This window comes from Mytilus trossulus, chromosome 6 (genome assembly GCF_036588685.1).
Source record: "Mytilus trossulus isolate FHL-02 chromosome 6, PNRI_Mtr1.1.1.hap1, whole genome shotgun sequence".
NCBI lineage: Eukaryota > Metazoa > Mollusca > Bivalvia > Mytilida > Mytilidae > Mytilus > Mytilus trossulus.
In genome coordinates, this window is record NC_086378.1 from 79,880,961 (window position 1) to 79,896,241 (window position 15,281).

Consider the following 15,281-nt stretch of genomic DNA (forward strand, 5'->3'; position numbering starts at 1 on the left):
AAGAAACTTATGTTCTATCAATATAGTTTCTCTATTAAAGACAGTCAGTATAACTCAGCAGATATATAAGCTGTCACTTTTGTCTGCGTCTTTGTTTGATGTATTTGTCTGTTTCAACCTGATGAGTTAATCCTTTTTCTACTAACATTTTATAATTTGTTCTTCTGTTGTGCTGTTACACCACTGCCAAAGTTTAGATGGATGTTTAAGCCCTAACAAAGATGTATAACGCCGCCACAATCTTTATGTACCTGTCCCAAGTCAGGAGCCTGTAGTTTAGTTGTTGTTGTTAGTTCATGTCTGTCATATTTGTTTTTCATAAAAAAAATTGTTATAAATCAGGTTTTTAGTTAAGTTGAATTGTTTAGAATTTTTCATGTCAGGGGCATTTATAGCTAACTATGAGGTAAAGAGTTTTCTTATTATTGCAGGCCATACAGATGCCTATAAATGACTACATCCACTTCATTTTAACTTTGTTGGGTATTTGTCTCATTAGCAATCATACCACATTTCTTTATTTTAATTTTGACACTTATAAAACTTACAACTCCTGCTAGCAACTGTTTAAAGAATTTGTTGGCTTCAAGCTGTGGCATACCTGCATCTGGCTCTATAAATAAAAATAGAAAGATATGTATGTTGCTGTTTGTAAGTTAAATACATATGCCGCCACATTCTTTATATACATATGATTGATCTGTCTTCATTTCCTATAAAACAGTTAAATGTGTGTATAACATGTATAATATTGTTTGATTTAAAAATATAGGTCACGATGCCTATTTCCTACATTTAGCATGTTTAGTAGTCATATATCTACCAAATCTACAATGTGTTGGGTTTTTTAAAAACAAAACAACAAAATATATTAGAAGAAAACAATATATTATTGAGGTTATCTTAGTTTTATGCAACCTTGTCAAAATCATGTCAAAATTAAAAGTAGAAAAAGTTGAAGTTGATCTTGCTGTAATTAATTGTCCATGTTTTTAACTTTTAAAAACATATGTTCCAAACAAATAAACAAAGCAAAGTATCTAAAGTCATTTCTGTGGAGTTACATGCTATCATAACCACTAGTTTATTTTTTTTATATTGTATTAGTTGAATGCTGTTATTGATATTTCCCCTGTTTCTCTTTCTATTCAAATCCTTTATTTAAAGGGAAATTCCGCGATTTTTTACTTATCATCTAATTATGTTCATCTTAACATAAAAAACACATTTGCAAAGTTTTAAATTTATATTCCTTCTAACAACGGAGATAATCAAGTATTTGTAACTTTTTTGGTTGAATTCTCGAGTGGGTCGTGATGTATTAGCCTGATTTATTGAATTCTGGGAAAAAATAAAATCTGTTTAACTCTTATATCTTATCGACAATATACCTAATTAAAAGCGCATAGCTGACGAATGGTCGTAGTCATTAACCACAATATATGAATAAACAAAAATGAATATGCATATACCGTTCTGTAATGATGAATTAAATTCCTATTAAATTATCTCAAGTAAATGTTTTCGAATAAATTTCATTAATTATTGTTGAGATTTTTTTCATAAAATATTTATTATGTACAGTAGTTGTCGTTTGTTTACGTAATATATACGTGTTTCTCGTTTCTCGTTTTGTTTATATAGATTAGACCGTTGGTTTTCCCGTTTGAATGGTTTTACACTAGTAATTTTGGGGCCCTTTATAGCTTGTTGTTCGGTGTGAGCCAAGGCTCCGTGTTGAAGGCCGTACTTTTACCTATAATGGTTTAATTTTTAAATTGTATTTGGATGGAGAGTTGTCTCATTGGCACTCACACCACATCTTCCTATATCTATTGAACATTTTTACTGATATTGAACTGAAAATATTTCAGTTCTATTTACCGTTATTGTTTTGATAATCATTTCAATGCAACTAAAGTGTGAGCAAAATGTGTATATTATTTTGTAAATGTCACTGTATATTTCTCGGCTTGAGGTCAATTTGTTTACCTTGTAGCTATTTAGCCGCAGGTGTGAGTTCAAGCAAACACAGGTATAAATGTTGTTATTTGGAAAGGATAAACAGAAAGGAATAGAAAGAGTATGCTGTCACGATTTTAATACACTAAGATTTAATACACGATAAGAATAAAGATACACTAATTAAATTGTGTAAATAAATTGAAAATAAAATTCAGATTCATAATTCCAAAAGTGCATAAAAATAAAAGGAAACAATTTTTGATTACTTTCTTAGCGGCAATTGGCGTAAATGAAGTAAAAAATAGTAGTTTTAATCTTTAATAAAAACTAAATGCAATATTACCCAATTTGATATACCATTGCAAATCTGTTTGATATCATTGACTTTGCCTGAATTTTTTTAACTTGTATTCAAATCTGGCTGTGTTTAAATGCTAATAAAACTATAGCAATTTTAAAGTTTTTAATTGAAAAAAAAATACAACATATAAAATGCATGATTTTTTTTAGTTTCTTTTTAACATTTTATTCTTACATAATTAAATTCATTTGACAATCATTTACACGAACTTTTTATGAAAAGAATACCAATTATCTAAGCTAAGGCATTATTTTTTTTGAGGATTTTTTTTTTAAATTCTATGATAATATTTGTGCAATGTTGAACATGATAGCCATCATTAATCCAAATAAGTAATACAGTAGTTGTAATAAAACTTATATCTTAGTCATGCATAACTGATATTGACGAATTTAGAATAGTTCGTCCATACATCGTTGTTCTTGAAACAATCATTATTAGTATACATACATGTAAATTTAAGCGCCTTTGAGGATGAGCTCCAGAGAAAGCAGACTAGTAGCGTTTCGTTCGTTTGTTTCAGTGTTGGGAAAGGAGAGGAAATGCAACCACTTGTACAGATAAACGACAGAATTACCATATAAGCATTTATAGTCAATACAATCAGAAAGAGTTCCCATCGTTGGACAGGGAATATGAAGGCTTCCAAGAATGAACAAGTGACATGTCGAACTCCGAACAGTTAGAAAACGGACTATCGACATCGACCGCTTGTTATTGATATTTGAAACTGCATGCATATATATACGTATACATTTGGCGGACAAGTAATTTATTCTTTTTTCTGTTATTGAATACCAAGAAAGAAAATAAATCCCGAAATTAATTTGAAACTTTGATATTCAAAAGTTTCCCAGCAAAATATTTACATCCCTTGGGGATAATTAGCGTTCGTCCAGTGGCATATATAACAATTGTGATGACGAATTCCTTCCTTTGTTCGAGAACAATCTTATTAAAATATAAATCTGTGATTTTACTATTTCCCGTGATAACTGCAATGAATTAAAGCAAAAGTTATACATCGACCTGTATTTAAATCAAATTGGTTCTCTTCTTCTTCTGGTATACAATAGTCTATCGACATTCAATGATTACATACTGTTGGCTTTTTTTCTTATGTTTAATGTGTACATGTATATGTTTTAAATTGCGCTTTAGTTCCATAACTTTCTACCCAGTCGTATAAACGAATCGTCGGCAAGTGCGTACATTTTTTTAAATCAATATTTCTGGTATGTTCCAATCTGTCCTTCACCATTGACAATGAGTATATATTACATTTTCCCAAATTCACCCTTGGAAAAAATATTTAAATAGATTTTAATTTCATCAAATCTGATTTTTTGGGTATTATTTATATTTTTATGAATAATATTCTTTACACCAGAAATGTTATTTATAAACAAGCGTATGAGTTTGGTAATGACAAGTAACACAGAGTTGTATATTATACATCTGATAGTTCAAAATGGAAAGTTAAATGTTATCAGCCGTGTACACTGATCAATACAAGCAGAAGTGAAACGATGCATGAACTTGCAAGCCCGACAGGAAATCGCTTGAATACCTGGACGTGTCACCTCACACCCCTCACAATACCTTTGAAAGTAATACCTTTAGCCATGCTGGTGATCAGATGAGGGAAGATTAAAAGTTATTTGAAAAAAGTTTATTACTTTAAAGAATTATGAACAAATTAGATTTTCGAAAACAATTTTCACGGAACACTTATTTATGATTTCAACTTTGACTTTTTACCTAATTCCAATATCAACAGTTTAAAAACAACAGACCATGGTAATTTAAAAAAAATAAGAATATTTTCCGTATCAAATTAGTAAGTCGGATAAAACAACCGTACGATTGACAAGATATCGACACGCAATTACGACTACATCGGTTACTGTAGTTTTGTTCCTTTTGGGTTTATAGACATATCGATTTTATTAACCGGGAAAGAAGACAAAATGGCTGACGGTAGAGAAATGATACTCTAAATTTAAAATCGATGGTGATCGCTTATCTAGCGGAATAAAACTTTAATATCTATGAATTTGAGCATTTTTTATACCAAATGAACATAATATCAATTTTTGATTTTTTTGCGAAGTTTCCCTTTAACAATTCACATTTGTTCTTCACTTACCAATTCTATCAAATAATTCTCCACCGCTAGCATACTCAAGAAATAAATACTGGATCTTTTTATCTTTACGTGAACCATAGTACTTGATTACTCTCTCATGATTCAACATGTTGTGGACACAAACCTAAGAATATCAATACAAAATATATTTTATACCTCAAATACAGACTACAGCAAGTACACCCAGGTTAGTTCTCATTTCAAGTAAGCATCTAGCACATGATGGTATTAAAATGTAACTCTAAGATGGTCTGATGTGTGGGACTTTTTTTTTTTTGGCATATTCAAAGTCAGTCTTACAATTCGCTTCATCATTATCAGAATTATCAAAATCTTCTTTTTCATGGTGGTCCTTGCAAAAATGTTTCTGTCATATATATTATTTCAATTTTAAAATAGCAAAATTGTGTCGTTACTTTGCAAAATTTATTGTTCAAAATCTTCAAACCATAACCATGATCACTTTTTAAGGACTCTGCATTATCACATGAATTCCATAGTTTGGAAAGGGTAAAATGTTTACAGGTCCAGGATTTATTCACTGAAAATTGCTTACACAAAAAAGTAAATCATTACTTACATGCATAGTACAATATAGATAGTAAAAATGTCTAGAGAATTACAATTTTCATGAAATTTCTGTAGTAAAAAGGACAAAATCAACAAAAGTATGTCCATCACGATAAATTGTAAACTCTTAATGTTAGTTTACATGTAGCTTATTTCACTATTATGATTTTTTTTTTGCTCTTTGGAATGACAGAAAAACAAACATGTGCATGATGTGTAAAAGTAATGAAATATCCTTGCTAAGTGAGCATTACATGTTAATTCAAAAAATATTGCACTCAATTCTTAGATGAAGTATAAAAATGAACACCAAAGAATTAAAATACTAGAGGCTCTAAAGAGCCTGTGTCGCTCACCTTGGTCTATGTGAATATTAAAAAAAGGAAGCAGATGGATTCATGACAAAATTGTGTTTTGGTGATGGTGATATGTTTGTACATCTTACTTAACTGCACATTCTTGCTGCTTACAATTATCACTATCTATAATGAACTTGGCCCAGTAGTTTCTGTGGAAAGTGTTACCGGTAGTAAAAATTAACAAATTTTATGAAAATTGTTTAAAATTGACTATAAAGGACAATAACTCCTTAGGGGGTCAATTGACCATTTTGGTCATCATACATGTTGACTTATTTGTAAATCTTACTTTGCCAGTTTATCTCTATCTATAATAATATTCAAGATATTAACCAAAAACAGCAAAATTTCCTTAAAATTACCAATTCAGGGACAGCAACCCAACAACCGGTTCTCTGATTCATCTGAAAATTTATGGGCTGATAGATCTTGACCTGATAAACAATTTTCCCCCTGTCAGATTTGCTCTAAATGCTTTGGTTTATGAGCCAAAAGCTGCATTTCACCCCTATGTTCTATTTTTAGCCATGGCGGGCATCTTGGTTGGTTTGGCCGGTCACGCCACACATTTTTTAAACTAGATACCCCAAAGATGATTCTGGCCAAGTTTGGATTAATTTGGCCCAGCAGTTTCAGAGGAGAGGATTTTTGTAAAAGATAACTAAGATTTACGAAAAATGGTTAAAAATTGACTTTAAAGGGCAATAACTTCTAAAGGGGTCAACTGACCATTTTGGTCATGTTGACTTATTTGTAAATCTTACTTTGCTGAACATTATTGCCGTTTTACAGTTTATATCTATCTAAAATAATATTCAAGATAATAACCAATAAAAAAAACTTTTTTTTTAGAAAATTAACCCAATTTGCATATTGATATTCTTATACAATATATTATCAAAGTCTTATAACCTCTTTCCTGACATTTTCTGCTGCTGACGCTGTTTTCTCTAGATTAATGATTTTCACAGCTACAGCTTCCTGAGTGTCAGTATTTACTGCAAGTTTTACTCTGAAATTACAAATACATGTATATATCATGATCACACTAAATAACAATTAACATGATTAATAGCCAGTGCATAAAAGTCAAGCTATGACAAACAGGTCATTTTGGACCAAGTTAGAAGTGAGCATTTTGTACTTTAAGGATATTGTAAAAGATAAGCCACTTTTAAAAATGGAGAGTCCAATGCAAGGTTTTTGATAATAATTGTTTTTTCTTTTCTTTTGGTACTTAATTTAAATAATGTAAAATTTCTTCTCTAAGGCATTCATGCCCTGTAAAAAGTATCGAAAACTTTTCAACTGAGAACCAGATTTTAATGTACATATCTACATAATTAAGTTAATTTTTGTGGTAACTTAGCAGTACATATGTAATTATGTTTTATTACCCTATTCATTTTATTATTAACCAACCTTTATACATGTAGTAAAGCTTGGTGTACTCCAACTACTTGTAGATTGTAAAGAGGAAAAAAGAAGAAAAAGAAGGAGTTCACATTCAAACAACTTTTTATAAACCTTTGATGCTAATTATAATAAAAGTCACAAAAGAAACTGACTTTTTCAGTGTATAAATGTTAACTGTGGTACATAAAATTGAGAAAGGAAATGGGGAATGTGTCAAAGCAACAACAACCCGACAATAGAGCAGACAATATTTGATGATAGGGAATACATGTAGATGTGACATGTGATGTGACATGTAGATGTGAAATTTTTATGCATTACAAAAGTTAAAGAGGTATAAGAAAGTCACAAAATTAATAAAATGAAAAGACTAATTGAATAGTATCTAATCTTTGAAATAAATATGCATACAAGAGAACATTGGGTTTATCAATTTGTGTGTGCACTGTGGTTTTACTTTTGGAAAGATATAACATCAACAAGTTTGTTCTGTACGTACTCCCCATAAGCTCCCTCTCCAAGTGTCTGGACAAAGTCCCAACCTTCTACAAATGCTGTTACTGCTGTCATTGGATCATGACATTACTGGTCTATGTCTACAAAGTAAAACATTTACATGTATTTGTTGTATTACATATAATAAAATACATACAACAAACATAACAAAGTGTAATACTAATAGTAAGCCAATCACAGAAACTAGTGTTCTTAAAACCTGACAACCCTATCAGTTCTGACCACATACAGATTTATAGTGGCGGTCCTGATGTCCAGGCCGCAGTCCAACTAAAAGTCTTTTTTCCATTTCTTTAAACTCATCTCAGTATCTTTAAACCTGTAGTGCACTTGACTGCAATCTTAATCATTGTTAATTGACTAGAATTGTAAGTTTTTCTATCAGAGGTTGTTTTTAGACAGTTTTCAGTGACCCATCAATTCCAGCATTTTAACTTCCATATTGAAAGATTGTTGTGTGATGAAAGAAAAAGGAGGCCCAATGGACCCTGGGAGTTGATTTATGCATACATGTATGACCCTAGGTCAATATTAATTCATATTTAACGTCTCGTTCATTTACAATGCAAGTAAGGTAAACTTTATGTCTGAGTGCTTCTGATTGTTATCATGGTTGGTTACTAAATGTTTAATACCGATATCCTAAAAGGAGGTGAAGAAATAGATAAGAATAATGAAATAAGCATAAATTTTTGCAAACTTCAGTCTCAATGAAAATAAAAGTAAAAATGTCTGAATCGATGGGTCACTGTGAAAACTGTCTTAAATATATGAGTAAAATGAAGAGTGGCAGTAAGATGAAACTTTCATAAATGAAAGAGGTAAATGGAAAATTAACAAATTGATACCCATTTATATAATTTCAAGACCGCAAGTCGACACCAGAATCAACGAAGCAGGACATTGATTTTGCCATTTTTGGACAGACAAATAATCCACTTTTTAATATGGGACAAGCTCTGACACCCCACGGCCCTAGCTGGTCTGGCAAAATAGCTGTTGGATGTCAGAATAATCTCGGACTTTTATTGGTGATATGTTGCATTGTTGCCTGTTGGTCATGTTACTCGTTAGTGGTTGTTCTTATGGTTAGTTGATTTTATTTATGCAATACCATGTATTCTAATGCAACAACTTTTGTAACCAGTGTTCTCCTTTTTCACTAAGGTAAGGTGGGTGTTTTGAAAAAAAAACACTTGCAACCAGGTGATTTTTTTTAACATTTTCAACCGGGTTTATTTTTTTCAGTTTTACTGTGGGTTGGGGTCACAAATAGAAAGATAAGTATTGTATTCATATTTAATGGAATTGAACCATTCTTCTGCTATCACTGCTAGCCTTTCATTAAATGATTTGACAAATTAGTTTTGTGCATCTTGGATAGCAGATCATAATGGCTTTTGCAGGACTCCCTCCTCCTACGAAGTCTGCTAATGCATGGCCTATCAAACCAAGTTTCTGTCCTGATCCTCGCTTTAGTGCTGTATTTTGGCACAGAGAACAGTAATATCCTTCTGTGACGATTATCCAATTAAAGTCCTGTTCATATTTATCACCACCCCTCAAATGAGGTAATCTCTCAATGTAATGACTATCCCTTTTATGAGGGGTACATTTAAAGAGAAACAGATGAGGGGTAACCTCTCCATGTAACGACAATCCCTTTTATATAGGGTACATTTAAAGAGAAACACATGAGGACATATTTGTTTCTGGCCTTTTTGTCATTATGGACACTCTTTTAGAAAAGTTGTACCAAATAAAACGATTTCCCCCCTTTAACATGTTTAAGCTAATAAATTTAAGTTCTTCTTTTTTTTTTTTCAACAGTAATATGACCCCTTGCCTGATGGGCAGATCCTCATTTAAGGGATATCCCTCATTTAGGGATTGTTCCCATCCTGATTATCTTCCCGATTGCCTGTGTGCCTTTCCTGTTGTTTTGATACTTTTTTTTTCAATTTCAATTCAACTATCCGTTTTAGTTGACTTATATGGCTTAGAATTTTCCTAATCACCATCGTCATCTGCCTTTCCATTCCCCCTATTGATAAAAGGAAACATTGGAATTTGACGATCAACCATTTTTGTCAATGAAAACAAACTGTGAGGCGCGATAAGTATTTAAATTTTTACAGTGCGGAACCGAAAAAAATCAGGAATCTGAAAAAAAAGCTGACCACCTCCTAAAATGGAAAGGTGGTCGGCTTTGAAAAGAAGGTAGTCAGCACACCAGGCTTAAATGCTGAATGGAAAACACTGGTAACGTTCATTTTGATTGGATAACGTCACTTTTTTACATGGCATCAATTGACAATTGATGTTATCATGGTTATGGGAAGTACGCGCAAGCACAGACGGCATATGACAGATTTTAAATACATGTTTTAACGTTGTTTTCTGTCAGTTTCATTAGAATGGAGATAACAATATTGTATTTTAAGCTCCGACGGCATCAATTTGCGATTTGATGGTCGCAAATACCCGTTTACTGTCTCGTGCGACCATCAACTCCCCAATTCAATTGGAATCCGGGTTCGTTCGTGCCCATTCACGTTCGCACCCTCTCATGTTCGCTCCCTTTCACTTTCGCACCCCACATGTTCACACCCAAAGTCCGTTCGCACCCTACATGTTCGCGCCCAATTTTAATTGGTTTTGTGTTTAATAACTTTGATATCAAGTTTTGGCAAGTAGGTATTCTTAAAAGTATAATTGATTCCATTGTCTCAAAATAAAGCGAGACAGCATTTTTTATGTGTTGAATAAATCTTAATCATGTTTTTGAGAGTGTATTGTTAAAAAAATAATATTCCTTTCTAATTAAAGTGGGATTCTGTCAACGTTTTATTTTGTATTGAATAACACTTAATCATGTTTTGTTTAGTGTATTGCCTATGACTTTGTTTCATTGACTTGTTTCAAAATGAAGTGAGATTCTGTCAGACTACTTTTGTTTTTGTGCGTTGAATAAATTTTATCATGTTTTGGTTTATATATTAATAGTGTATTGCATATTTTATTATGTCATTGTTTCAGATCAAAGGGACCAAGCTGTTAAAAACAATTTTCTTTTGTGTTTTTCATTTAAAATATTCAATCATTTACTCATACCAAGCTATAAATACATTCAGTATTTACATCAAAGCATTTAAAAACAACAATCACGATTTTCCAATTATTCAACTGGAATTTGAATTAAAATTGGGCGCGAACGTGTAGAGTGCGAACGGACCTTGGGTGCGAACATGCGAGGTGCGAACGTGTAGGGTGCGAAAGTATATTGGGCGCGAACGGACCTGATACCATTCAATTGATGCCCAATTGGAGCTAAATTACAATACAGTTATCTCCTAATTTTACTGATATGATTGCACTCATTCAACAAATTCAGGAATGGTTTTATCTTACCATAAGTAAAACATAAGGTCTCAGATGTATTAGAATCGCTTAGAATTAGATTACATAGCACATTCTTCAGGTCACATTTTTCTGTTTTTGTTTTTACCGCCGATATGGATTCTAATTTTGGAGTCGTATCTAGATTTTGATTCTTTTCCGGTTAAAGGAGGGTAATGTGAAAACCGAAATAATAAGCAGATCGAAGAGTGCAGGGAAGGCTTATACGAAATGATGACAGTTGATTAAATAACAAACTTAAGTCATTGGTGGATCCAGGGGGAGGCTGTTGGACCCTCCCTTTGTCCTGGGTTGAGAACCCCCCTTTTTTAAAATGGCTGGATCCGCCCCTGCGGTACGGCCTTCAACACGTCAAATCGGCACCTGGTCAAATCGGCACCCATAATAAAAGTCAAATCGGCACCATAGTAAAAATCAAATCGGCACCTGGTTAAATCGGCATCTAGTAAAATTGACACCCATTTAAAGTCAATTCGGCATCCAATAATAGATATAATATATTTTTATAAAAAGTAAAATCACAAAAATACTGAACTTAGAAGAAAATCAATTCGGAAAGTCCATAATGATAATCACATGGCAAAATCAAATAACAAAACGCATCAAAAACGAATGGACAAGAACTGTCATATTTCTGACTTGGTACAGGCAATAAATTATAAATTACATGTATTCTAAAAATGTATAAATTTATATTTTTTTATTATTTATTTATTTATTTTTTTTTGGGGGGGGGGGGGGGGGGTATACTGCATTACAACGTTAAAAAGCATCTAGCAATTACAATACTCTGATAAGTTAAGTATATAAAGTTTCCTTCCTTTCTTTGACTGATGTTTTGATAAGTTGTCTTTTCAATTAATAAATAACTGTTATCAGGTACATGTACATGTGTTACTGTACATAGTAAATGTGTTAGTTGTTTTAACTCAACAGTATACATGGTATGCAGGTAGTTTATATTGATATTTTATTCATTTTTGTTTGTCAATTAGAAGCAATCAAATGGAAAACTATGAGTCCCTTTCAAATATTCAAACTTTCATAAAAGATAACTAGCAAATTAATTAAGGTTTTTTTTTAGGAAAGGTTAAACAACATATTTCTTGACAACCCCTTCCTTATTCAACTCGTTTTGCTTAAATACTGAAACATTTCTAGACAACCCCTTCCTTATGTTAATCTTTTTGCTTAAAATGTACATTATTTTTAACATATTTAACATGGGTGCCGAATTGACTAGATCAGGTGCCGATTTAACCAGGTGCCGATTTGACTAGAATTTCGCTCACACCGAACAGCAAGCTATACGTAAAGGGCCCTAAACATACTAGTGTAAAACCTTTCAAACGAGAAAAACAACGGTTTAATGTAGAACGCTCAACATTTTGTAACAGAATGCGCCATCAATAACAAATCATCGCGCTTCACATCTGAAATTCACTAAGTTGGATAATGTTTATCTTATTCGATTCTCAGTTTCATGAATATTTGAATTCTTTCCAAAAAATTGTTTTTGATTATAGGGAAGTTTTGTAAGTCTTTAATCTCTTGCTCTTGCATCAGTAAGAAACGTGCAGGAGTTTCATGTAAGCCCAATAACTAACAAGACATTTTTTTGCATAACTTGGAAAGCCGTTTGTTTTTAATAGTAGCCAACTATAATATCCGTCAATTTTGCATGGTATGCCACTTAACACAGCATTGATATATTTTTTCTACTCAAGTATTTTATTTCCTGGTAATATTTGCTACTTTTTGATACGCATGCATCAATCGCTGTTGGTGTGACTGTCTACAAGGTGAATGGTTTTTCGGGAATACGACAACGTAAGTTACGCAAAATAAATGTGTGACGTTGTGTTTCTGTGACATAATTTGAAATCACTACTGTACAGCACAAAAGACAAGTCAAAGGTGAGTTAAAAGTTCAATGCTTCGTATATATATACTTTAATTTCTGTGCAACTCCTCGTTTCACATTTATATAAGTTATAACTTATCCAATGAATTTGTTGTTTCTTGCGATACTTCAGTCAGCCTGCAGCTAGTTTCGTTGCATTTTCATTTTTTAGGGGGTACCTTTTACACAAAAAAACTAAGGCCATGTCTATAACAAATATTGTGCATATCGCATGGGCAAATGGCACCAAATATTTGTACAACTCTCTACCAGCGACCAAATGACAAAGTAGTCATAGGTCATCGTATGGTATTTAGCATATGTCAGAAAGGTCGCCTCATATTGAATTCTAGGTTAACTACTGTAAACCAAAACTCTAACCCAATAACATACTGATTTCACGCATAATGCGATCGCGATATGACACAGCATAATTTACAGACGCCACATATCGAAAAACACTAATGGTTCCTTCCTATCGTAAACGGGGTACAAAGAACCCCGATTTGAATTATTGTCTTTATTTAGAGTTTGAACAGTTGACTATTTTTTGCAGATAAGTGGAAGACACAAAATTGAAAAAATCAACGATATGGAGAAGGAATTTTCTTCTACAAATTCAGAAGGTCCTCTGGACGGCCCGCATGCGTCAAAAAAGATTAATGTCAATCATAAGCCGGGAAATACTAACACATATAACAAAGAGAAATATACGCCAAAAAAGAAACATTCACCGATATACCATCCAAACGTTCAAAAGGTGCCAGCTAAACTAAAACATCTTTCAACTGATTCCCATGTTTCGAGAAAGGAAGCTTTTCAGTTGGAGAAAGAAGAAGAAGAAAACGAAGAGAAAGAAACCCCAAGAGATACCCACAAAAAAACACATTCTGAAGAGACGAAAAATGAAAAAGCTACACATTCAAAAGAAAAAATGCATACAAAGGAGGCACTTCTAAAGGAGAAACACCATGCTAAGAAGACGCATCCAAAAACGACACTCAATGATGATGAAATAGAGACACATCTTATGGAAATACACAATTTAAAGAAATCACAAGCAAAAGATGTACACGATGTAAAAGCGCTGGATACAAAAGAGAAACATAAAGAAGCACATCCACACGATGTAAAAGTAGCACATCCAAAGGAGAAGCACGATATAAAAGAAGCACATTCACACCATGTTAAAGCAGCGCACCCAAAGGAGAAGCACGATATAAAAGAAACACATTCACACCATGTTAAAGCAGTACATCCAAAGAAGAAACATGATGATAAAGAAGCACATTCACACCATGTTAAAGCAGCGCACCCAAAGGAGAAGCACGATATAAAAGAAGCACATTCACATTATGTTAAAGCAGCGCACCCAAAGGAGAAGCATGATATAAAAGAAGCACATTCACACCATGTGGAAACAGCACATCCAAAGAAGGAGCATAATGTAAAAGAAGCACATTCAATCCATGTAAAAGCAGTACACCCAAAAGAGAAAGATGATGTGAAGATAGCATATTTAAAGGAAATACAAAAGGAAAATGATATCATGGAAACACCACCAACAGATGTAAATAGTGGAAAGGAAAACCAATAAAAAGAGGAAAGTAATACAATGGAAACACGACCAACAGAGGCAAATGATTGGAAGGACAATAAACTAACAGGGGAAATTAAATGAAGAAAATATACTACCAAAAGATGCAAATAATGAAAATAACAGACAACAAACAGAGGACACGAATGAAACACAATCTATACTGAAAATTATGTAAAATAAACTGATATCACAGAGATATGTCTCGCCTTTCTTTTGTTATTTTTATTATGCAAATGTTGAAATCAAAATAGCAATACTTTAACATCTTACCATCAAGTTATGAAAATATTCAAAGTTAATGAACCATGACTGAGTTACATGGCTAAACAATTTCCATGTAAATGAGACGAGCCTGTGCTAATACAACTGCATACCAAATACCATTGACTTATTATAAGTCGTTCCCAAACCTAATTAGAAACATTAACTTGTAAACATTACTGTGTAAAAGTTTCAAAGTCAATGAACCACGAAGAGGGGGTGGGGATATATTATGATCTCCATGGAAACAATACTTGCAAAAGCAAACACATTTTGCATACCAAATATCATTGACTAAACATTAGCAGTTCATCTTAAACTGATCTAATCACAAACTAATACATCATCCTGTAAACTAAGATAAGTTTCAAAGTAAATAGACCATGACTAAGGGGCGTAGCCAAATTATCTCCATGGAAATGAGATATACCAATGCTTATACAACTGCATACCAAATATCATTGACCTACCACTTGTTGTTCCCCAAAAACTGGCCTAATCATAAACTAATACATGTAAAATAAGCAAAAGTTTCGAAGTCAATAGATCATGACTGAGGGGGCAGGTCCTAATAATCTCCATGGAAATGAGATGTGCCAATGCTTATATAACTGCTTACCAAATATGGTTGCCCTATAACATGTGGTTCACCATAAACTAGACCTAATCACAAACTAATACATTGTTGACGCCGTCGCCGTCGCCGACGCCGGAAACAGCATACCTATGTCTCGCTTTTTGACTCTGTCAAGGCGAGACAG

At 32.8% G+C, this 15,281-nt stretch overlaps 2 protein-coding genes across 3 annotated transcripts in view; one reads left to right on the top strand and one right to left on the bottom strand.

Moving 5' to 3' along the window:
* LOC134721959 (serine/threonine-protein kinase Chk1-like) overlaps nt 1-10,916 on the bottom strand; it is a 42,946-nt gene extending 32,030 nt beyond the window's left edge. For both annotated transcript variants that reach the window (XM_063585300.1, XM_063585299.1), the window contains exons 1-5: nt 10,748-10,916; nt 7,320-7,416; nt 6,317-6,416; nt 4,476-4,599; nt 549-613 (exon numbers count right to left, since the gene is read on the bottom strand). In XM_063585300.1, the coding sequence (XP_063441370.1) occupies nt 549-613; nt 4,476-4,599; nt 6,317-6,416; nt 7,320-7,390 (360 nt within the window). In that variant the 5' untranslated portion in view covers nt 7,391-7,416; nt 10,748-10,916. The remainder of the gene's footprint in view (nt 1-548; nt 614-4,475; nt 4,600-6,316; nt 6,417-7,319; nt 7,417-10,747) is intronic.
* A 1,663-nt stretch (nt 10,917-12,579) lies between these two features.
* On the top strand, nt 12,580-14,457 carry LOC134721960 (histidine-rich glycoprotein-like). Its single transcript, XM_063585301.1, has 2 exons — nt 12,580-12,673; nt 13,216-14,457. Exon 2 carries the CDS (start codon nt 13,252-13,254, stop codon nt 14,254-14,256), a length of 1,005 nt encoding a protein of 334 aa, XP_063441371.1. The 5' UTR covers nt 12,580-12,673; nt 13,216-13,251; the 3' UTR covers nt 14,257-14,457.
* Nucleotides 14,458-15,281: the final 824 nt, after the last annotated feature.

Bases quoted from the DNA above. Each gene is read 5' to 3' on its own strand.
- LOC134721960 (XM_063585301.1), top strand. From the start codon at position 13,252: ATGGAGAAGGAATTTTCTTCTACAAATTCAGAAGGTCCTCTGGACGGC.